The 22,789-nt window shown below is 46.3% G+C and overlaps 1 protein-coding gene across 2 annotated transcripts in view; it reads left to right on the top strand.

Annotated features, from left to right (window-relative positions):
* USP4 (ubiquitin specific peptidase 4) overlaps positions 1 to 22,525 on the top strand; it is a 37,998-nt gene extending 15,473 nt beyond the window's left edge. Inside the window, exons 7-22 of one of the 2 annotated variants that reach the window (XM_057705044.1) lie at positions 669 to 797; positions 1,633 to 1,750; positions 3,964 to 4,137; positions 5,706 to 5,864; positions 6,723 to 6,947; positions 7,743 to 7,826; positions 8,894 to 8,988; positions 11,300 to 11,491; positions 12,126 to 12,208; positions 15,381 to 15,608; positions 16,897 to 16,967; positions 17,223 to 17,341; positions 17,676 to 17,825; positions 18,867 to 18,970; positions 21,746 to 21,834; positions 22,210 to 22,525. In XM_057705044.1, the coding sequence (XP_057561027.1) occupies positions 669 to 797; positions 1,633 to 1,750; positions 3,964 to 4,137; positions 5,706 to 5,864; positions 6,723 to 6,947; positions 7,743 to 7,826; positions 8,894 to 8,988; positions 11,300 to 11,491; positions 12,126 to 12,208; positions 15,381 to 15,608; positions 16,897 to 16,967; positions 17,223 to 17,341; positions 17,676 to 17,825; positions 18,867 to 18,970; positions 21,746 to 21,834; positions 22,210 to 22,368 (2,179 nt within the window). In that variant the 3' untranslated portion in view covers positions 22,369 to 22,525. The remainder of the gene's footprint in view (positions 1 to 668; positions 798 to 1,632; positions 1,751 to 3,963; positions 4,138 to 5,705; positions 5,865 to 6,722; positions 6,948 to 7,742; positions 7,827 to 8,893; positions 8,989 to 11,299; positions 11,492 to 12,125; positions 12,209 to 15,380; positions 15,609 to 16,896; positions 16,968 to 17,222; positions 17,342 to 17,675; positions 17,826 to 18,866; positions 18,971 to 21,745; positions 21,835 to 22,209) is intronic. The other variant, XM_057705045.1, reaches the window with a different exon arrangement.
* Positions 22,526 to 22,789: the final 264 nt, after the last annotated feature.

Genomic DNA, 22,789 nt, shown 5'->3' on the forward strand with positions numbered 1-22,789 from the left:
ATCGAACCCGTGCTCCGTGCAGTGGAAGCACAGAGTCTTAACTGCTGGACCGCCAGGGAAGTCCTGTTTAATATCCATTTAAGATCTGGGGCAATTAGCCCTTGAATGAATCAATCTGAAAGGAGGGATAAATCTAAAATAAGATGCTATGAAAAATATTGAAACATGAGTTTAAAACAGAGGTCATTCACCTGTGGTAAATTTAAGGAAACAAAAGCAATTTCCTTGAATAGCACAATGAAACTAAATTTCCATTTTCCTGTTCCATTATACTTATAGCTACCTGTTTAATTTGGGTCAAGTACTTTAGGGGAAATTCATCTCTTATTACCATTTTCCTTTGTCTTTCACTGGTAACTCTTAAAATTCAGGGAAGCTTATGATTTGTAAATCAAACCAGGATATCCTGAAGATCAACCTTATGTTTTATTCTACTGAAAGATTCAGTATATGACCATGTGGATGCATGAGATGGGAAGATCAGTTAATTTCTTTCCTCTCACTTACATAAAATTTATCTTGAATTAGCATGCAAATGGGCCTTTTGCAGTTAGTTCTAAATAACTGAATATGGAGAACATTTATTTCTTGAGAAGAGACCTAAGGCATTAAATAGGGCTTGCTTTTTGCAAAATGTCAGTAGCATTGTTTCTGCTTCTCTCTCCCAGATCAAGCACTGCGCCTAGCAGAAATTTTACTACCTCTCCAAAATCATCAGCAAGTCCCTATTCCTCTCCCATTGCAAATGGTGATAGCACTAACACCTCTGGGATGCACAGTTCCGGTGTCAGCAGGGGGTAAGAGCAGGTCCTTTCACTTTGCTTCCCTTCCCTCTGAGTCCTTTCCCAGGCTGTACCTGGACAGCTCCTCTGCTGCTACACTAAGCACAGTGGGATTAGGGCTCCCCATGGGAACATGCTGCATGTGGTTTCTTGCTGCATTTCACAGCCGCGGTACGTTGTGCCTCCTAGTTCTGACGTACATTGCTTTTCTTCCTACAAGCCGGTGTTTTCCCCACAGCCTCAGTCAGTTGGTGGTCATGGGGGTCACTGCATTTGTCTGTGAAGGGGTGGGCTGGCCGTCTGGCTTCAGAATAGCTATAAGGGGATGATTGTTAGCTGTGGGAGGGCCTTACCCGTTTTCCCTCTGCATGGCTGTGATCCTTTCTCCGAGTGTTTCAGGAGCAGCCGCCATACAGCACAGACAGGGTGGAAGAGGAAGGTGAGGCAAGAGAGAGAGTGCATGCACACTCAGGCACAGTCGAGACTGAGCGTGGCCTGGTGGGTGGTGGCAGGTGCAAGCTTTGATCTTGGTAACCACAGTGTTCTTCCCTGAAGTCACCTGGCAGTTAGCCTTCTGGAGGGACACAAAATTAGCATTTGCCAAAGCCTGAGAGCAGAGGATTCAAACAGCATTTCTCCCCTTAAGGATGTGCTTACCACCTGTTAGCCTGTCAAATTGAGGTGGGGGGTTGGGGGAGCTGGAGGGCTGGGAAGGGGAGTAAAGAGAACTTACATCATGGGGTTATCATCAAATGAGTATTCTAGAGGCCCTGGCGGAGCCTCAAAAAGGCATCCTGAGGGCATGTGAGCAGCACTCGCTTTTATTGCTGATGTGGGTTGTGTTTTCCAGTGGATCTGGCTTCTCTGCTTCGTATAATTGTCAGGAGTCCCCATCGACTCATGTGCAACCCGGGCTCTGCGGACTTGGAAACCTGGGGAACACTTGCTTCATGAACTCCGCTTTGCAGGTAGAGGGGAGAGCTTGCCATCTCAATAACACTGTGTCTTCACAGTACTTGAGGCTCGGGTGGGAGTGGCCTCTAAGGTGTTGGGAGGATCCTTTCCCAGGGAACCCTTTGTCAGTACTTCAGGGATCCCTGCCAGGGCACATCCCACTGGGTAGTACGGAATGGCCTCATCAGTGTTCCTGGCCTCAAAATGTCTTCTTAATCAGTTCTAGGTTTGGTTTTACAGTAAAAATATTTTGAATTTTGCTGAACGTTAGCAAATGATCTCAAAAAGTACTGAAATACTTGCCTGGTTGGTCTCTAATGGGATGAGAACTCACAGCAGCTGGTACCAAGCCAAATTATTCCTTTTTTTTTTTTTTTTTTTTTTTTTTAATTTTTTTTAAGCCAAATTATTCGTACTTGAGGTTGACCATCTTTTCACCAAAGAGCTGTTTCACCTCATGCCCCTGCTTGGAGAAAATCCTGAAATCCTCCCTTTGAGACCTCATTTATTTATCCATCAATTATTTATTGGGCACATACTATGTGATGGTACTGTTTTGAGCACGGGCTGCAGTTAGGGTCCAACTACAAAGTTAGGAGGGCACAGTCGCTAATACTGCCTTCATTTCTGACACCAACTGCAAGCTTGGGGGTCCCTAAGACCACCCTCAGTTTTGTTAATTTGCTAGAAGGACTCATAGACTCACTTAAAAGTAATTATACTCAGTTATGGTATATTATAGGGAAAGGATCCAGATTTAAAATTAGCCAAGGTAAGAAGGGGATGAGGCAGAGTCCAAGAGGGTTCTCACTGCAGAGCTTCCGTTGTCCTACGTTCCTGGCACTGATGCATGGCAGTAGGCGTGGAGCATTGTCAGTTGTGAAAACTCACTTGAGTGTTGGTGTCCAGAAGTTTTATTGGGGCTTTATTACATGGCATGACTGATTGATTGATTGCCCGGTGGTTAAAGAGAAGATTCTTGTGAATTGGTGAATGTATTTAGAAATTGGTGAATGTATTCAAAAATTTAAGGCAGAAATACCAATCATGCCAATCTTCTTTCAGCACCCCAAATCATTTTACAGGGCAGGATACTCTGACACCAAAATATGACAAAGAATTTTTAAAAAGAAAAATTTTAGACTATCATTTCTCATAACTGTAGACACAAATAATGTACATAAAATTTTAGCAAATCAAAATTAATGATATTGGGACTTCGCTGGTGGCACAGTGGTTAAGAATGCCTGCCAATGCAAGGGACACGGGTTTGATCCCAGGTCCGGGAAGATCCCACATGCCTCAGAGCAACTAAGCCCATGCGCCACAACTACTGAAACCTGCGTGCCTAGAGCCCGTGCTCGGCAACAAGAGAAGCCACTGCAGTGAGAAGTCTGTACACCATAACAAAGAGTAGCCCCCTACTCTCTGCAGCTAGAGAAAGCCCGTGCACAGCAATGAAGACCCAATGCAACCAATAAAAATAAATAAATTTATTTTTTAAAAAATCAATGATACCTAAATAAAAGTGGCAACACGTAACAAGTTGGGTGGGGTTTGTGCTAGGAAAACCAGGTTGGTTTAACACCTGGAAAATTAATCAGTATCTTTTAACATAGTAACAGAATGAAGGAGAAAAGCATGTGATCATCTCTATAGATGTAGAAAAAGCATTTGATAAAATTCAGTACCACCTTCATCTTTTAATTTAAAGAGTTAAGTTTAATATACACAGGTGCAATATTAGCTATTGTTTTCTCTAACCAATTATCCTGATTTTCCCACCCATAGTATCTTGGCTCTAGTAAAACATTTTGCCTTCCGCTTACTTATATTTTGTCTTCTCATGACATAGTGGAACATTGCAGTCACTTCCAATAAAAAAAATTCTCATCTTAAAATTAGTATCTTTCATTGAATAGAAAATTACTGTGTGTCAGGCACTTGGGGTACACAGCTTTTGCCTTCAGAGAGCTCGTCTCAGAGACAGTTCTTAGGCAATAAGTGTGAGCTCCTCCAAGATAATGTCCCCTGGAAGTTAGTCACAAGGTGGCCGCTGGCTTGGGCCTCTGGGAGGCTGTGCCTTCCTGTTGTGAGCCCTTCAGAGAATCTGCTGAGATCTTCATTTTGTTGGGGTGACCCTCACTGGTTGTTTAGAACTGGGTTTATCTTGTGTCTCTGCATGCTCTCCAGAAGGGGTGTGAGCTGTGATCGTGTTCTCTTTCAGTGCTTAAGCAACACTGCACCACTAACCGACTACTTTCTCAAAGATGAGTATGAGGCTGAAATCAACAGGGACAACCCTCTGGGAATGAAAGGGGAAATTGCAGAGGCCTATGCAGAGCTCATCAAGCAGATGTGGTCTGGAAGGGATGCTCATGTGGCACCTCGCATGTTCAAAGTAGGTTGATATATATACTTCCTTTTTCCCATTTTGGGGAGAGTGGTTTAGTGTTGTAATGAAGCATTGCCTTACTGCATTTTGGGATTAAGATGGGCCTTGAGACTAAAAGTACTGTGTGATCAGATCCTTCTTTGCTGTTCAGTCATTTAGCACATACTTCTCTTAAGTGACTCAGCCCCCTCCTCTGGGCTGAAGATACTTCAGATATTGTTTAATGTATTGTAAGCTGTTTGCTCAGAACGCTGTATTCTACAGTGGCATTCTTTTTGTTGTCATTTTTTGTGGGGTTTTTTGTTTTTAAGATTTTTTTGACATGGACCATTTTTGAAGTGTTTATTGAATTTGTTACAATGTTGCTTCTGTTTTATGTTTTGGTTTTTTGGCCATGAGGCATGTGGGATCTTAGCTCCCCGACTAGGGATCAAACTAGCACCCCCTACATTGGAAGGCGAAGTCTTAACCACTGGGCCTCCAGGAAAGTGCCTACGGTGGCATTCTTTACATGGTCAACATCCTAAGCCAGACCATAAAATTCAGTCTAATTTCCAGGATCATCTGAAGGGTGCTCCCAGGTTCTCTGAGACTGGAAACTATACCAACTGTGGTTTGAGTTGGGTGCCCTAAGTTGGGAATTGGGTTGATATTCTTGGAAGGTGGTGTGAGGGGCGGTTCTCGCTTGGGTCCCTGAGCTAGGAAGATGGGGAGATGGGTTAACTGCATTGGGCACTTGGAGCACCTCGGCCTTCCATTGCCCTGAATGTTTTTCCCTGCCAAGGGGGACGTGCCTTGCCTCCATGTGTTGAAATCTGGAAATCCTGTTTGGTTCAGGGAGCCTTCATGAAGCATCTGATTCACAGAGGGGGGAAAAAAAAAAAAAGCACCTAAGCTCAGTGAGAAAATTAAAATCTCAGATTGTTTGTTTATTTATTTACTTTTTAGATTGTTTATTGAAATTGAAAACAAATTCTTTTCATCCCCATGGTCACATTAATGCCTGGGAAATATATGTAAATTACTATTCCCAGAGTTTCTATTTCTGTAGGTCTGGGGTGGGGCCTGAGAATGTGCATTTCTGTCAAGCTCTGAGGTGATGCTGATGCCACTATTTGGGCACTGCACTCTGAGGATCAGTAGTGTAGAGCAATACAAGTAAGACACTTATTTAGGGCTAGGAGGGCTCTTATGTGCAGGTGGATTCCTCTGGCTGATGCAGGTAACATTTGTAAACTTCTTAGGGAGACTGAACCAAAGAAAGTGGTTAGAGAGGGATTCGTGTCTGTACTTAGGAGATGTGGCTACTGAGGGAGTCACTCTTTACTCTACTCTTAAAGTAGTGGCCCAGGTTCCAAGTCTCTAGTTGTTCTGGATTTCAGATCTTAGCCCTCTTCTCTCTAGTGAGAACTACTGGCCTTTAGGCCCTTGTGGAGTTAATCAGGCTGCTGGACCAAGGGTGTTCTCCCTCACAGTCCCAAGTGACTGCAAAGTTATTTTTGATGACAGTTTCCCATCTGACTTCACTGGTTGTTTATAACTTACACCTTCTGATATGGTTGCTTTTATTGTAGACTCAGGTGGGACGTTTTGCCCCTCAGTTTTCTGGCTACCAGCAACAAGACTCTCAGGAGCTGTTAGCCTTTCTTCTAGATGGATTGCATGAAGATCTAAACCGAGTGAAGAAAAAACCCTACCTGGAGCTGAAGGATGCCAATGGGCGGCCAGATGCGGTATGATAATTGAAGACTTTGAAGAAAAGTGTTCCAAAGAAGCTGCCTCCTACTGAGAGTTGCAGGGGCATTCTTCTGGTCTTGGAGTAGTGGTACCAGGGCCCTGGTTACCTCTCACTGTTGTTGGTGACATGGACGTGCCATCTAATAGGGAAATGTATTGAAGGTTACAAAGGGGCTAACTAGTTACCCCCGATGCTCCCTCTTGGGCTTCTTCAAGTTAAAGTCAGTCTGTTTAGTATAATTATGTTGGTGAACCATAGACTAGGGCACTCTGAAAACTGTAAATTGCCTGTAGTGTGGGCCCTTAGGGTTATCAAAATCTATCTATGATTCTTAAAATAGTTATTAATATCTTTTTGGGTGCTTACATTTTTTTGTCTTGATTTTCAGATCTGTGGAGAGGGAATTTAGTGTTTAAGTTACCCTGTCACATTGGGATGATCAGTATGAGTACTGCAGAGTAGCAGTCGCATCTTAAAGGAAAAACCATGAGCTAGCTGAACTATCACATAAATTAGAAGCTCACTGAAGGGACTTTGGATCTCTAGAAGCCCCACGGGAGGCAGGTCCTTCCCCTGGTCTGGTCCATGTGTCCACAGCGCTCTCAGTTCGTCTGTGTCGCGTAGACCCTGCATCAGCACTTTGTTAAGTGCATGATGGGGCATGGAGCTGGCACATGGAGTGAGTTTGGTATGCTAAGAGCAGTCCTGGCCCTCACTGGCCTGGACCAAGTTCTTGGCTGCACAGACTGCCTCACAGTCCACCTCCCATTTTGCTGTGAATCATTCGGGATGCAGAGGTTAAGACCTGGGGGATGTTGAGAATGTCTTATTTATCCCCTTTCCTTTCTCCCAGGTGGTAGCAAAGGAAGCCTGGGAGAATCATAGGTTGAGGAATGACTCTGTGATTGTGGACACGTTCCATGGCCTCTTCAAATCTACTTTGGTTTGCCCAGAATGTGCTAAGGTTTCTGTGACCTTTGACCCATTTTGCTATCTAACTCTTCCGCTGCCCTTGAAGAAAGATCGAGTTATGGAGATCTTCCTGGTTCCTGCTGACCCTCGCTGCAGACCTACCCAGGTAAGAGAATTGGCACCTTTGTGGTACCCCTTGTTGTGAGTGGCCTCCAGACCCAGAGTGGGGCTGCTTCCATCTGTTACAGCAGCAGCTCCATCAGCTGCCTCTGCAGCCCCTTGGCGCTTGCCTTGAGTGTGTGTCCTTGTTTTCCATCAGACCTTTGTGTAATCCCATGTCATTCAGGCGTATTGTGAAGGTTTTCTGGGCTTCTCTGTCACCTTTTCCCCCATGCTCCATTCATTTGACTAAAGGAACCTGGCTGATCTGCTAAGAGATCATTGACTCTGAATGTTAGGGAACTAGAAACAGTATTTTCCTTGGTCAGATTCACTGCTAAATCAGCCAGGAGAGGCTGGCCAGAACAAAAGGCCAGATGAAAGGTGTGACGGGCCAGTCTTAATGTCCAGCCTTGTCGATGGCTTACTGCATGCTTTTTCTGGCTTTGTTTTCTTTGTCTCTAAAGAAAGATGACAAAGACTGGTTGGCAATTTCTATAATTTTATCATTTCTCTAAAGGAAATAGTGAATGGCTCCAAAAAGTTAAGAGAAAAACAAAGCAGTGTGTAGGCGGGAATGTATAGGTGATGGGCCAGCTTCTGCGGTGCTACCTGGATAGAGAGGCAGGTGTTGTTGCAGAAGACTTGCCTGTTTGCTTTGCTGGCCACTTATCCGGGCCCTGACCTCACCACACACTGTTACTGGAGGGGCACCTCTGCCCTCCTTGATGCCTGCTCCTTCCGGCTCATCTCCCACCCTTTTCAGAGCACCGTCATCACTCCTCCCATCTGTCCTTTGCAGTACCGCGTGATTGTGCCGCTGATGGGGGCCGTGTCTGACCTGTGCGAGGCGCTCTCCAGGCTGTCTGGCATAGCTGCGGAAAATGTAAGGCTGGATGTTCAGTGGCACTCAGCCTACTAGGGGCACCTCATAGTCCTTTGGAGTTAATTTTCAACCTTGTAGCCACTTTTGGGAGTAATTCTTAATGGCCAGCACACAGGTGATTATATCTGTTTGTCTCAGACCTCCTGGCCCTCATTCATTGTGCACACTGTAGCTGAAACTGTCCCTTCCAGCCCTGGGAACACTGTCTTTCCTCCACTGAGGACACACTAGCCATGGTCAGAGGGCCAGGAGTGGGGCTTTGCTCTCACCTTGCCTCCCTTCCCTGACCTCATCTGTAATGTGAGAAGCTGGAAGTTCTTTCCTGTCCCATACTCTGCAAGTCTGTGGAGTGACTGGATAGAAATCTTTATTTAAAGACAATTGCTGATGCTGGCCTTCCTGCTGAGCCCGGCCCTGTGTGGAGGTGGGGAAAGTGAAGACCTCTTGTTACACGAGGATCCATCTTCCTGGATGCCCCCAGCCCCTCCCTTGTCCCAGCCCTGGTCAGTGCCCTCTCCTCCCCACTCCCCTTGCACCCCTGCTGGTTTCAGGTCGTAGGTCTGGATGGTGGGGGTTTGGTCTTTTCTACTATGTGCTAAGGATGGCTTGGGGACTTCCAGCCCCAGGGGAAACCCCAGAGGCTTCTGGATGACTACTGGTCGCTGGTCAGCACTCACTCCCCACCATTCCTGCCACTGGAGGGAATATCCTATCGTAAACCTTGGGACAGATGTTACCAGCGTATTTTCTGGTGGTGACGGCCATGCTGCTGCCCGTTGGACCTTGGCCCCTGAGCTCTTGGGCTGGTTGCATCGTGATCTCTCTGGAGGCAACACTCCAGCAGCACTTTTTTTTTTAAATTTGTGCCTGGGTTATTAAGTAGGTGTACTTTTTTTTTTTTTTACTATTTATTTATTTGGCTGTGCCAGGTCTTGGTTGCAGCACATGAAATCTTTGTTGCAGCATGTGGGATCCTTTTAGTTGTGGCATGTGGGATCTTCAGTTGTGGCATGCAGTAGGTGTACTCTTATCCATCCTGTAATTTTCCTGTTACTGTTGATTCTTAGATGGTGGTCACAGACGTGTATAATCACCGGTTCCACAAAATTTTCCAAATGGATGAAGGTTTAAACCACATCATGCCTCGGGATGACATTTTCGTGTGAGTACTTAGTGGTTTCTGCTGCAGGGTCAAAGGAAACATTCTAGAGGCTTGGCCAATGTCTGTCGGTGTCTCCAGAGCAGGAGATCTGGCAGTTGGTGCTCATGTGGATTTGCCCCGACCCCTGGGTGCAAGAGATCGGTGTTCAGGGAATTGTGGGCAGCTAAACACCAACGGGCACTTCAGAGCGACACATTCCGAATAACTCCTCAGCGTGGACAGGGCTTTTGTCAACAGTTGCTACCTGTTAAGAAGGCCTGTTCACTGGTCCTCCAGATGGTCCTGCTGTCAGAAATGCTTTTTTCAAGAAGAGTCACAGCTTTTTGAGGGGCCACGGGAAGACAGGAGAAGGGACACAAGACAGAGAGGGTCTTGTCCTTTCTCCAAGCCACAGGCAGTGGCTTCTCAGGCAGGTGCCATCTCAGAATGACAGGGAACGTTGATTTAAGCAGCCTTTTCCAGTGCTGACCTCTGCAAGCTCTGAGACTTGGTTTTCTCATCAGTCTGGGGATAGTACACTCCAGCTGCAGCTGGTCTCCTTGGCCCCTCCCAAGTCCTCTTGCTTCAGGGCTGCTTTGTGTGACTGCGTGTGCCCCTCTTCCAGGTGGGGCGGGGTGGAGTGTGCGCTCGCCTGAGCTGCCATCAGCTGCTTGCTCACAGAAGCTTGCGTGTGGACCACACCCACACTGTCTCTCCCTCCTTCCCTTTCAGTCAGAAACTTCCCTCTGCCAGGAAAGGTTTTTAGGATTTTGTTTTGGTTTTTGGTTTTGGCTGAGGAATGCGGTACACAAAGGAGACATTTCCTTCCCTTTACGGGGCCTGTGACTTCTATCTAGGTCACTCTAAAAGGAAGAGTTCTTAACCACACCCAAGATCTGAGTTCTGTTCACACTTGCATAGGCTGCCTCCCGACTCGCAGCCATGTTCCCTTATTTTACAGGTGGAGGGTGCCAAGGCTCATCCTGGGCCACAGGCCTGGGACTGTCCGCTTCTGACCCCAAGCCCTTAACATAATCTCCCTCAGTTCTGGAAACTAATGTTCCCATATACCTGAGCTGGGAAGAACTGGGGCATCGCCTTGTGGGGAGGTTGGCAAACCACCAACAGAGGATTTTTCCGAGGGTTTGAGAGCCAACGAACAGGACAGCAAATTGTTTTATGATGAATTGATAATTGTCTTATGAAAACACAATTGTAGCATCTAATGCTTTTTGAGCATGTGATGTACTGTGCTGCTGAGTTACTTAATCCTGACCACTGCACTGTAAGGTGGTGATCCCACTGTCCACAGGATAAACAGACTTAGACGTTAAGGCGCTTGGCCTGGTCACAGCAGCTAGAAAGTGGTAATGATGGATCCGGAACCTGGGCCAGCCTCACTCCAAGGCTTGGTTCTTGACCCTAATGCTAGAACCCAGGGTCCTTACCCTAGAGCACACCTTGGACATTTTTGTGAGTTTTTCTTTGTACTCCTTCTGCATAGACTATAGTCAGGACTGTTTACCAGGCATCTGGGGAGGGCTTGTGTGTGTGTTTGTGTTTATAGTTTTCAAAAATTGAATCAGTAAGTTTGTGTCTCCCCCTATAGGAAGAGGGAGAGACTACAGTCGGTTGCCAGCAATTTTGGTAACATCCGTTCCAGGATAAAACATCTATAAATCTCCTCAATCCCATGTATTCACTAAGTAAGACACAGTTTTCAAAATCTTTGATGTGTATTTAGCAGCTTCTTTGGTTATCTCTGATTTTAAAAGAAATTAAATATGATTCTTTTACTTCAATGTTTTTGAACAAAGATGGCAGACAGTTTATATAAATTTGCTTCCTCCTTTGAAATTAAATCTGGCGTATATTCTAGGTATATGTCATTGTACAATATTTGGTTTTATTAAAGGGCAGGGCACTGAGAATGCTTTCTAAAAGTTGAGCCTCCTTGGTGGATGACAAAAGATGAACGTGGTGGCTGGGCCCCCCTCTGTGCCTTTGTGTCTGAAGTGATGGTCCAGGTGACAGCTGTCATCTGTGTTCAGTCCCAGTTGAAGGATCACAGAGTTTGAGGCCATGGTTGGGGGAAGGAGGACCACGTTAGCTCCACGTCCTGGGTTGCGTAGGTTCACGTTGTGTTAACGACCCTCTTTGAGATTCCTGACCCAGCCTCTAGCCTTGTCTTCGAAATGATTTATCCACCTTTTGTACTGAAGTATGCTCTGTCCTGGTAACCATAGTCCTGGCTATCGTGTAGCTGCAGCTCAGATCTCCATCTCTCACAGGGACCTGCCACTAAAAGTGCTCTCTTTTGTGATTGACACAGGTATGAGGTCTGCAGCACCTCCCCGGACGGCTCTGAATGTGTTACGCTTCCGGTGTACTTCAGGGAGAGGAAGTCCAGGCCGTCGAGCACTTCCACTGGGGCAGTGCTATATGGGCAGCCACTGCTGGTTTCTGTCCCCAAGCACAAGCTCACCCTCGAGTCTTTGTACCAGGCTGTTTGTGAGCGTATCAGGTTGGTGGTAGGAATGTGATTTGCTTGTTACCTAAAATAAGATAGGCCCAGTAATAGTGACTGCCCCCTGCAGAGTGCCAGTGTTGACCCCATGTGCTCGCTTCTGTTAGAAATGTAGTTGTGCCGGCCCCTGGCAGGGCGAGGGCAGGTGCTGTTGGGATGGGACATCCGGCGCATGAGAAATGTCGTGACGGCGAGCACTGGAGCCGCCTCTGGCCCCTGGAGTCATGTCTCCACACCTGTCAGTCACCGCCTTGAGGGAGCCTAGTGTTTTGATGGCATTTTGTATTTGAATGTCATTTCTGAAATACTCCACTATCATTCTGAAGCTGATAATTAATGTTACTGGGAAATATTTTTTTTAAATGGTGGCGCCACACAACATTTATCAAAGATTTGAAACAGACTTTCTCAGGGTCTTCAGTGACCTGGTAGTTAGACTTATTACCTCTTGAGTTCCTCTCAATTTCTTGACGTGTTAAGCCATCACATGATTTTTAAGGCCCCTTTATTTACATAAATTACTTTGTGAATAGCTGAATGTATAAATTAGGAACTACTTCTAACTGATTAGTGGACAAAAATAGGTAAAGGTTACAACTAACAAACAATTTCTTTCTTTCTCCTTTTCAAGCCGCTATATAAAACAACCTGATGAGTCTGGCAGCTCGCCCTTGGGGCTGGGGGCCTGCAATGGCTCCAGGGGCAGCTGTGAAGGTGAGCGCTTGCCATGCTGTGGGGCTGTGACTGACCAAATCCCTCCCGACCTCCCTCTTCTTCCAAAGGTGTTGTATACATGGGAGAGGGAGGCTCTGAGGCGGGGTTGGAGGCTCTGCCTAGAGAGCAGACCTGGAAGCCCTGTCTGTACCACTTCACTCTGCCAGAGCCCATTGTCCAACTTTGACACCTCGTGGAATCTTCTTAGGCATGGTGGCTGGGTTTCACTTCAGGGAGACTAAGCATAATAGGATGGAGTGACTTGCCCAAGGTCACGAAGCACAGTCAGGATTTGATTCTCATCTCTTGGGATTGCTGAGTACACTTGGCTGCCTTCACAACCTGGCTTCTGTCTGCAGAGCTTTTGTCTTGGTCCTTACCCATCAGCATGGTGCAGCAGCCACCCCTGGGAAGGACAGATGTCTTGCCCAACCAGTCAGAAGGCAGAGACAGGTTCTCTTGGGCCTTTCTTTCTTTCTGCCCAGGAAGCCACAGGTGGTAGCTGGCTCAGGACAGCTCCTGCTGTGAGAATGAAGAGCCACAGTTGGAAAAGCAGTAGGAGAGGCTTGTTGCAAGAAACCCAAAGCCCTTGCCATCCTTCTGTGGCCTAGTGCTTACAAGCTCATCTGTGACCAAGGAGCTACGTCTGACCTGCACTGTGGCTGTCATCCTTCTTTTGGAGGCCTGAGTGACTGACTAGGTGGCTTTACTCCTATAAAACCGGAATCGTCCTTCAATTCCTGTGCTTTGTATAAAGCTGAATATATAAGTTCTCAGTTGCAAATCCGAGTGCCCACATTTCTGCAAGACACACCTTGTTCTGGAAAGTGGGAATTGACATTAAAAATAATGACCACAAGGCTCTGTCCTGAAGGGAGACTCCAAATTGTTGGTATTTTAGGTTGAATGTTCATCATAGTTGCACCCGTCTTCTTGCCCAGAATATCATGTTCTTCTCCCACTAGGGGTGAACAGGAGCGTGTTGTTTTGTGCACGGGTCCCACAAGCAGACGTGTCGGAGTGGTAGTGGTAGTAGTCTCTGAGCAGACCTTAGGTGACCTGTGGGTTCTTAGTGCTCTGGAAGTGGAGGCTCTGTGATTCCCAGCTTGAGATGTGGAGTGGACCTCAAAAAGTTACTTCTCTCTGAACCTTGGTTTACCCATCTGCAACATGGGATGGTGACAGCAGCTTCACAGAGTTGAGGTTACAGTTTAGTGAGATAGTGTGGTTAGAGTATCTGGCACATAATAGATGCTCAGTCAATACCAGCATCATGTCAGTATTTGCTGTTGTTATAATTAGCCTAGTTTCTTTAGACATTCCATCTGTCAGTCTCCTGTTCAGGAAGAATTGCTGCCTTCTTTTGAGTCTCGATGCGTAGACTTCAAATCCTGTTTAATGTTGAAATAATTCTAACCTCTTTACTGCCATGGCTCCTTGTTAGGCCCGAGGTTGCTGTCTCCTGCTGATTCTCTCAGTGTCTTGGGCAGGGCAGTGTTTCACTTGCCAGGGCAGGCTTACCTGGGTGTGAAAGGGGCAGTGCCGCTGCTTCAGGAGTGAAGTAAGCTAGTTGGGAAAGGAACCTCTGTGAGAGCTGAGGCTGGCCGTCTCATGCACACTGGCAGTTTCAGGGTGCTGCTCCCGAGGACTCCTGTCACACCCTCACCCGTGGCTGTGATGTTCCTGTGGCCTGACAGGCAACTGCTGTGCTGTCCTGGGCCCGACTTGTCCTTCCCCATGAACACTCCCAAGACGCACTGTCTTTGAAGGAGGATTCTTATGTAGAGTATATGTCTTCCTTTCCTCGGTTTCCATTTCTACTGCTATTTCCCCAAATATATAAGCTTCATAATTTGACTCTTTGCTTCACCAAGTTCCCCCCCTCCCCCGCCGGCTGTGCCATGTGGCTCATGCGATCTTAGTTTGCTGACCAGTGATTGAACCTGGGCCCCCAGCAGTGGAAGCACCAATTCCTAACCACTGGACCGCCAGGAAATTCCCTTTCCCTGTTACTTTTACATCACCTTTTGGAGTTGTCCCCATCTTTGTTTTTTGTTTTTTGTTTGTTTTATTAATTTGGTTGTGCTGGGTCTTAGTTGTGACAGGCGGTCTCCTTAGTTGTGGCATGCGAGCTCTTAGTTGCAGCATGCATGTGGGATCTGGTTCCCTGACCAGGCCCCCTGCCTTGGGAGCACAGAGTCTTAACCACTGCGCCACCAGGGAAGTCCCTCCATCTTTGTTGAAATTACTTATCTGATACTTTAACTTTCCCCTTTGGCTGCCCAGCAGCAAAAAATATGATGAATATGATCATGGATTTTTTTTTTTTTATCACAGCCACATTTACCAGCCAGTTCTTTGGAAACACCTGGGAAGTTTACTCATCAGCATGTGTCTCTAGAATGCTTCCTAAAACTACTTTTTTGGCCGTGTGATTTGCGGGATCTTAGTCCCCGACCAGGGATTGAACCTGGGTCCATGGCAGTGAAAGTGCTGAGTCCTAACCACTGGACCGCCAGGGAATTTTCCCTCTTCAAACTCTTGAAACTCAGCAATCTCAAATGAATAAAGAGTAAAAAGCAGGGGGAGGCTCCCGTGTGCTGTGGGAACCCATCATGGCACCTGCGCCTGAGAGACATTCAGTAAATGCTTGTTGAAAGCACAGTCAGCGTGTTTCTTGTGGAGGAACTGAAGACTTTCACTTAGTATTCGTGTTCATTATTGTATTTAAAATTTTATTTTTAAATTGTTTCCTACCAACCAGTCTTTTTGAGTATTGAGTATGTGTTTAATTTTGGTCCTTTTGTCTCTGTGGGCCTAATGATCAAGTTGAAAGAGACTGTGTGAGGTGAATCCCAGTAAAGTACCAAGTGGTGAGGGCCCCAAATTTAGGACTGGCAGGACTGCTGACTCCCTTTCGTACCTTCACCTGATTCCTTGAACCTCTCTGGGCCTCTGCGTCCTCATCGTGGAATAGCAGTGCCCATTTCCCTGCTTACCAGGTTTTGGGGAGGGTCACATGAATTTAAGTGCCTTGTAAATGCAAAGTGGTGGATATAGTTTCACATACACAGGACAGAATCTGGAAGGAAGCACCACAGTTAGGTATGAAATAAAAATGTCAACATTGAAATGGTGGCAACTTACATGTTATTTTTCATTTGTGTGCTAGGAGAGGAGGAAGAAGAAATGGAGCATCAGGAAGAAGGCAGAGAGCAGCTCTCAGAAACAGAGGGCAGTGGGGAGGATGAGCTGGGAAATGACCATGGTGAGGTCACCCAAAAGAAGATCAAAGGCCGGCCCTGCCCGAAAAGGCTTTTTACCTTCAGCCTTGTGAACGCCTATGGCACCGCCGACATCAATTCCCTTGCAACTGATGGGAAACTGCTTAAACTCAACTGTAAGCACTTTCTCTGACCTTTCAAACTGGGCTTTTGGGGACTCAGGATCTACTGAAAAATCCTTGCACTCAGAACTCACTGCACCGGGCTTTCAGAGTCTCATAGTGTGGCTCCAGGAACAGACACTTACGTGATCCTTGGTGTGACGCTCCCTAAAGACTGTTTCAGAGACATGACACCCCTCCGCCCTTTCCCTTGGCCTTCTTGTCAGGCTTTTCTTTTTGGTCTTTGATGACTTCAGAGGAAAGCGAGCTCTCCTTCCACTCCCACCCGCTTAGGGACTTCTGCTCCCGGTTGATACTTGTGGCCCTCCTAGGTGGCAGCATTTCCCCAAACTTATGATAAATGCATATTTCTTTTGTTCCATGAGAATACTCTTGAAACGTGACCCAGCTATAAGATGATCATGGATTTCACAGGCTGTTACCTGGAGCCTGTCATGGGGACTGCTATACAGACGGGAAGGAGCATCCGCACGGGATGTGTGTTGTGTGTGAAAAGCACACATGGACAGTGAAGATGCCTACCCTGGGTCGGGAGGGAAGCTGCAAAAGCATCTCTTGTGTCTTTTAGCCACCTTCATTGGAGAAGAGATTTGCTAGGTGTCCTCTAGCTAGCTAGCTTGCTTTCTTCCCTTAAAAAAAAAACCTTAAAAAGAGTTTTTTAAATAGCTTTATTGAGATAATTTTGGATCTCTATATCTGTCTTTCTGCAGTGCCATTCTCTCCGTGCAGCTTCTTCTCTGTAGTGTAATGCCTTGCAAATTCTAGCCCCCTTCTTGGGAACTCTGGTCTTTGACTCCTCAACTCAGTCTTCCTGTCTCCTCACCTCCCCCACTGGAAGATGCGTCCAGACAATAAGCTGGGACCATGTAGGCATCACCTTATTTTTTGCCTTCTTTCAGGGATCTCACTCTTGCTCTGTCTAATATTCAGTGTCTGAAAACGGTCATTTCATCTATTTTGTCAGGTTTTCTTGTGGTTTAAGGTGAGAGGAGAGATCTGGCCACTGTTACTCTATCTTGACCTATGCCCTTGCGGAATTCTATATAGTTAGTGCCTTTAGAGTGTATCTGTAGCATTGAGGAAATCTTTGCCAAAGGATTTGCGGGCCCAGGGATTCAGAGTTGGCTGGCTCAACGCAGAGCGTCGCTCTTGGTAGTGGCTGGTGGCTCAGCAGCTGTTGATGGTGCAGGCTGAGTGTGGTCCTTCTCACTCCTGTCACCTGAGGAGCCTCCGCTATCGCTGGCCCTTTGGTAATGAGTGACATTTTGGTCCTCCTCTGCAGCTCGATCCACACTAGCCGTCGACTGGGACAGTGAGACCCGGAGCCATTATTACGATGAGCAGGAATCTGAGGTAGGTCACTCAGGATTCTTGGTCAGGGGTACGTGCTGGTTTCTGCTCCGGTGGGATCTCTCTTACCAGTTCCACAGCAGTTTAACAAGTTATGTTTTAGATTAAGAATGAAAAGCACGTAAAGATTTTGTCATTACATGTTCAGAGGCTCCAGAAAGTACATTATATTCCAGGTGTGAGAGCTCGTGAGGTTGTTGGCTCAGCCAGGTTAAGATTTGGTTTCCCTAGCAGACCTCACCACTTTGTTCCTCACAGACCTACGAGAAGCACGTTAGCATGTTGCAGCCTCAGAAGAAAAAGAAGACAGCAGTGGCCCTGAGAGACTGCATCGAGCTCTTCACTACCATGGAGACCCTTGGGGAGCATGACCCCTGGTATGCAGCTCCCTCCTCTGGGCAGGGGCACCCAGGCACCCTGGGACTCTGAGATCTGATGGGGCCACCTGTGTACATAAAAACTCTTTGCATTTGGACGTGTCGCTTTTTTACATAGCTGACCCTACAACACAGGTTTTTCTGTGTGAATTGTGTTTTCCAGATGAGGAAAGCCATCACCCTCTTTCGGAAGGTGGCTTAGAGACCTCCCTGCCCTGAAGCAGTCATGCTGAGTGCAAGAAAGGATGTTATGGGATTGCCTCCGTGCTTGAGTGCCCAGGCATCCCTGGCTCCCTGCCTTCCCACTAAGTGGAGGTTTCTCTTTTCTTTTCAGGTACTGTCCCAACTGTAAAAAGCATCAACAGGCCACAAAGAAGTTTGACCTGTGGTCCTTGCCGAAGATCCTGGTGGTCCATCTCAAACGTTTCTCCTACAATAGATACTGGAGGGATAAACTTGATACAGTTGTGGAATTCCCAGTCAGGTGGGTCCTTGGGCTGCATTGTTATTTTGGGGAAAATTAAAAAAACAGGCAGACAGTCTGGGCACTGATTGGCAGAGTGTTTTGCCACCAAAGACTTTTCTGCATCAAGATGTGTGTGGTGTTGGGCTCCAGGAAGTTAGACTTTGGCTTACTTGCCCTCCCTGTCTGTGGGGAAAAGACTCTCCAGTAGAAGCGCTTCCTCTCTCGAGTCCCTTATGTGACCTAACTGAACTGGTCTTCCCGTCTGTCATTGTCCCAGGGAGCCCAGGCTCAGTAGGACAGCAGAAGGACGTGCTGCACATTGTTAATGCAGGGGCACAAGGAACAGAGAGTAATCTGCTGAGGAGAATTGGATTATTGGGGGCTGCACTTGGGGGTACAGAGCCACCACAGTCCTGTCCCTAGAGCAGGGCCTGGGACTGGCTGTCTACTCGAGTCCTCTCAGCTCCCAGGGTACAGAGTGTAAGCGACACAGGAAGGTCAGCCAGCAAGGAGGGAGTCCCCCCACAATGTGCAGATTTAAAAATGCTTTTTGGGGGGTGGTATACCGGTAGATAGATACATGAAGTATAGACATGTCAGTGGCAGCACCTAGGTGGTGGGTATATAGGTATTTGTGGTAAAATTCTTTTTTTCTGTATGTTTGAAATTTTTAAAATAAAACATTATGAAAAAAAGCTTTTGGGGGCCTATTTTGGTATTTAGCTTAAATTTTTATGGCACTAATTATAATTCTGACAGTAACAGACATTTTTACAAAGTTGCTGCAGCCCTCGTGTCTGTGCCCAGAGCCTTTCCTTGCCATTTGGTCTGGCGTTGGAGTTACCCAGGAGGCTTCTCTTTTCTAGTCTGAACACGTCAGTGGTCATAACAAGACTCTAGGGCCACTCCTGTCTGGACTGTTCATTTGTTCCTTCTGCAGTTAGTTTCTGAGGGCCTCCCTGTGTTCTAGTCTGTTGCATGAAAGGGGTTGCTGGGTTGCTCCGACTTCTTTCTCTGAGTTTAGTGTGTTGAAGGGTTATTTTTGTTTTCTGTGCTCAGAGCTCTGAACATGTCCGAGTTTGTCTGTGACCCATCAGCAAGGCCTTATGTGTACGACCTCATTGCCGTGTCCAATCATTATGGAGCCATGGGGGTTGGCCACTGTAAGTATTGGCATCTGCTTCCTTCTGAGGTGTTGAAATGCCCATGGCCATTCTTCTTTCACCAGCCTCTCCCTGTGTGCCAGGCATCGCCCTAAGCACTTAACTTACACAGCTCCGCCGGCCTCAGGTTGCAGGCTCTTTCCATATTGCTGCCCCTCAATTGTTTTGATAGGGTGGTGGTTCGTATTCTTTAATCCGATAATCCACCTCTGGGAAATCTGTCCTAAGGGAATTACTTGCCTTTGGGGAAAAGCTTCATGTGCAGAGATATTCAGCTGTTTATAACAGTGGAAAATTAATAAAAGCATTGGTGATCCACATTTGGCACTACTGTCTGTCTGTTTGATGGAAGAGTACACAGCCACTGAAAAATAAAATTAATAATAACATGGGGAAATGCCCATGAAATGTTAAGTGAAAACAGCTACACAAAATTGCATCATTACAGAAAGTAGTATCACAACTACATTGAAACAAAAGACAAAAGAAACTACGGTAGGAGGGGGGAAAGCCTAGAAGGAAAGAGACCAGAATGTTACTTTTACTATTTTTTCTTTGTTCTACTTTATTTTCCAAAATTTCTATAATGTGTAGGTTTACTTTTACTTTTATACTTCTACTCGTGTATTTTGTTACTTGTTTACGGAGAGGTGTTAGTGATGTTGAAGTGAGGAGCTGGGTTTCCTCATATCTCTTCTGTTGCATCTGCACCATGCCAACTGCCACTGCACCCAATGTCAGGACCCCAAGAGATGACACCATGGGAGGTGTCAGTTCCATTTACATTCACAGTGGATAATGGAACTGCCCTAAACCCCAGTCTTCTCTCCTATACTGGTAAGCTTTTTCTGTTGGCCCAGCAGTCTGTTCTCCTACCTCTCCATTCTTACCATATCACCTTCTGCGTTTGGATGGCTGCTCAGTCTCCAGCCCTCAGGTCTCCATCCCAGGCCATCAGAAGAAGGGGAAAAAAGGGCATGACCTTCCCTCTTAAGCAGACCTCCCAGAAGTCCCCCTCAACTCCTCTACATACATCTCATTGGCCGTTACTTGGTCACAGGGTTACAATCTAGCTGTACGAGAGGATGAGAAATAAAAATCGTGCCTATTTGAAAATTGGGGCTCTACTGGAGTGGCTATTAGCAATCTCTGATCATATCATATCCTGCAGCACTTACTCTGCTCTAACTTTTTTCTCCCAAAATTAATTTTGATATCTGTATTCATTCATTCTGGACACATGTATTCATTTTTTTTTTTATTAACTTTTTATTTTTTTATTTTTTACAATAAACTGCATATATTTAGAGTGTACAATTTGGTATCCCAGTCTCCCAATTCGTTCCCCCCCAACCCTCCCCTCTTTCCCCACTTGGTGTCCATGTTTGTTCTCTACATCTATGTCTCTATTTCTGCCTTGCAAACCGGTTGATTTGTGCCATTTTTTCTGTAGTCCACATATATGTGTTAATATACAATATTTGTTTTTCTCTTTCTGACTCACTTCACTCTGTATGACACTAGGTCCATCCATGTCTCTACAAATGTCCCAGTTTCATTGCTTTTTACAGCTGAGTAATATTCCATTGTATGTATGTACCACATCTTCTTTATCCATTCATCTGTTGATGGACATTTAGGTTGCTTCCATGTCCTGGCTATTGTAAATAGTGCTGCAATGAACATTGGAGTGCATGTGTCTTTTTGAATGATGGTGTTCTCTGGGTATATGCCCAGGAGTGGTATTTTAGCATGTAAACATACTGCTTGGGCAGGTTACTAACATCTGTATGCTTTCAGTTTCCTCATCCAGGTTAGGCTGGTTGTGTGCAGGCCCACATCGGGTCCATAGTTGGAACGCCAAGATTGAGAGCCCCCAATGCTGCTGTTATGCCAAGCATGGACAGTGGGCACCTTCTCTGTCACTTTGTCCCATGTCCTTCACCACCACTTGGTGCAGTAGGCACTGCAATGAGTAATGGTTAAACAGCTTGCCAAAGCCACACAGCAGGTTGAGACTAGAAACCAGAACTCCATCAGATTCTGTCGTTTCTGAGAATCTGGGTGGAGCAGGAATTGGGCATTGCTACTGGGACTGCTGTTGTAAACACATCCTGCTTGGAAATAGTGTAAAATCAAAACCGGAAGTGTTGGCCTTGGGAAATTCTTGGACCGGTGTGAGGGATTGTTACCCAGCCACAGGTTCTTGACTCACAGTTTCTAAAGCAGATATATTTAAGTTTTCTTGTTCACATCCTAGCTCTGCAAACCCAGACACCCAATGTGTCCCTCACTGGGATTACCCCACAGGCTCCAGAGGCAATGAGAGGCAGTAGTAGCCAACCATCTGCGTGGATGAAGTGGAGGAGTTTGACTTGGCATGTTTTTGAGAACTACTGCTTTGTTTAAATCTTAAAGTATCAGCTGCGTTTATGAGGCCCAGACTCTGGGTTATTGCTCATAGCCATCCTGAAGATTGACACTGCATTCCTCTATTTTTCGGATTAGTTTCCCAAAATTACAGTTTAAAGTCTTGGTGCCTGGCAGCTCCATTTTTACCCTTTTAGTGCCTTTTTGAGAAGGAACAGATTTTTTTTTTTTAAAGGATGAATTATCTTTTGGTTGTTAGGACACAAGCTGTAAATTACTTTTAATTTCAGACTCCGTTTTGTTTCATGTTTTGGAGGTTTGTTGCTGTTGAGTGCCAGCCTAATGAGCTAGCCAGATTAGCTCTCTTGGTGACCGGCTAGAGTAATCTCTTTGTTGCTTTGGCAGACACTGCATACGCGAAGAACAAACTGAACAGGAAATGGTATTACTTTGATGATAGCAATGTGTCTCTGGCCTCTGAGGATCAGATAGTGGTGAGTAGGCCCTAATACCTGGTTCCTACTCTTACCTTTAGGGATTAGAGCTGGGAAGAGTCTCCTGGGCTAGTTGGTTATTTAGTCATCCTGCTGGGACAGTGGGAGCTAAGTGTGATAGAGAAAAAGTCGGCTGCCATTCCTTCTGGGATCCTTCCTAAGTGAGATGCTCAGCTCTCCTCAGGGTCTGTCACAGGGCCCCTGCCTTTCCCTGCTCCCTGGGGAGGGTCAGCATGAGCCAGCCTCAGGTAGAAGGCTCACTTCAGTGTGTGGATGCACAGGGCAAGATGGTGGATCCCTGAGTGGTGAGAAAAGCTGGAGGGGATGGGTGATTTTTCCAACCAGTGAATGGATGTTGCCCCTCTTGTGTTTTAGACGAAAGCAGCTTACGTGCTGTTTTACCAGCGTCGAGATGATGAGTTTTATAAGACGCCTTCACTCAGTTTTTCCGGATCCTCTGATGGAGGGACGAGACCAGGCAGCTCACAGCAGGGCGTGGCGGATGATGAGACTTGCAGCATGGACACCAACTGATGCTGCCTCAGTGACCCCACACCACAGCACCAGTGCAATCCCCCAGGAACACACCTTTGACATTGAAGACTGCTAGTGTTCCGTCTAAAAACCAGATGAGAAAATTTCCTTCTTCTATGAGCAGAAGAGAAAAAAAAAAGACCCTGTTTGCTCAGAAGGGTTATGTCAAGAGGCTGAATTATTTTTCTTTTTATACAGGTGGTGAGAAATTTCTATAAAACCTGTGGAGCTGCAAAGTAGGGTTTGGGAGGGGGGCACACAATGGAGTATATCTGCTGGATTCTAAAGAATGGAGGGGAACACACTGTAATTGAGTTTGGTGCGGCCATGAAGACCTGCCACGGGCTGCCCTGAGTTCCTGGATTTCTGATTCTGGTGATGATTACTGGTCCCCCAGTAGTCTGCCCACAGTAAATGAAGC

The sequence above is a fragment of the Hippopotamus amphibius genome, chromosome 13 (genome assembly GCF_030028045.1).
Source record: "Hippopotamus amphibius kiboko isolate mHipAmp2 chromosome 13, mHipAmp2.hap2, whole genome shotgun sequence".
NCBI classification, from domain to species: Eukaryota; Metazoa; Chordata; class Mammalia; order Artiodactyla; family Hippopotamidae; genus Hippopotamus; species Hippopotamus amphibius.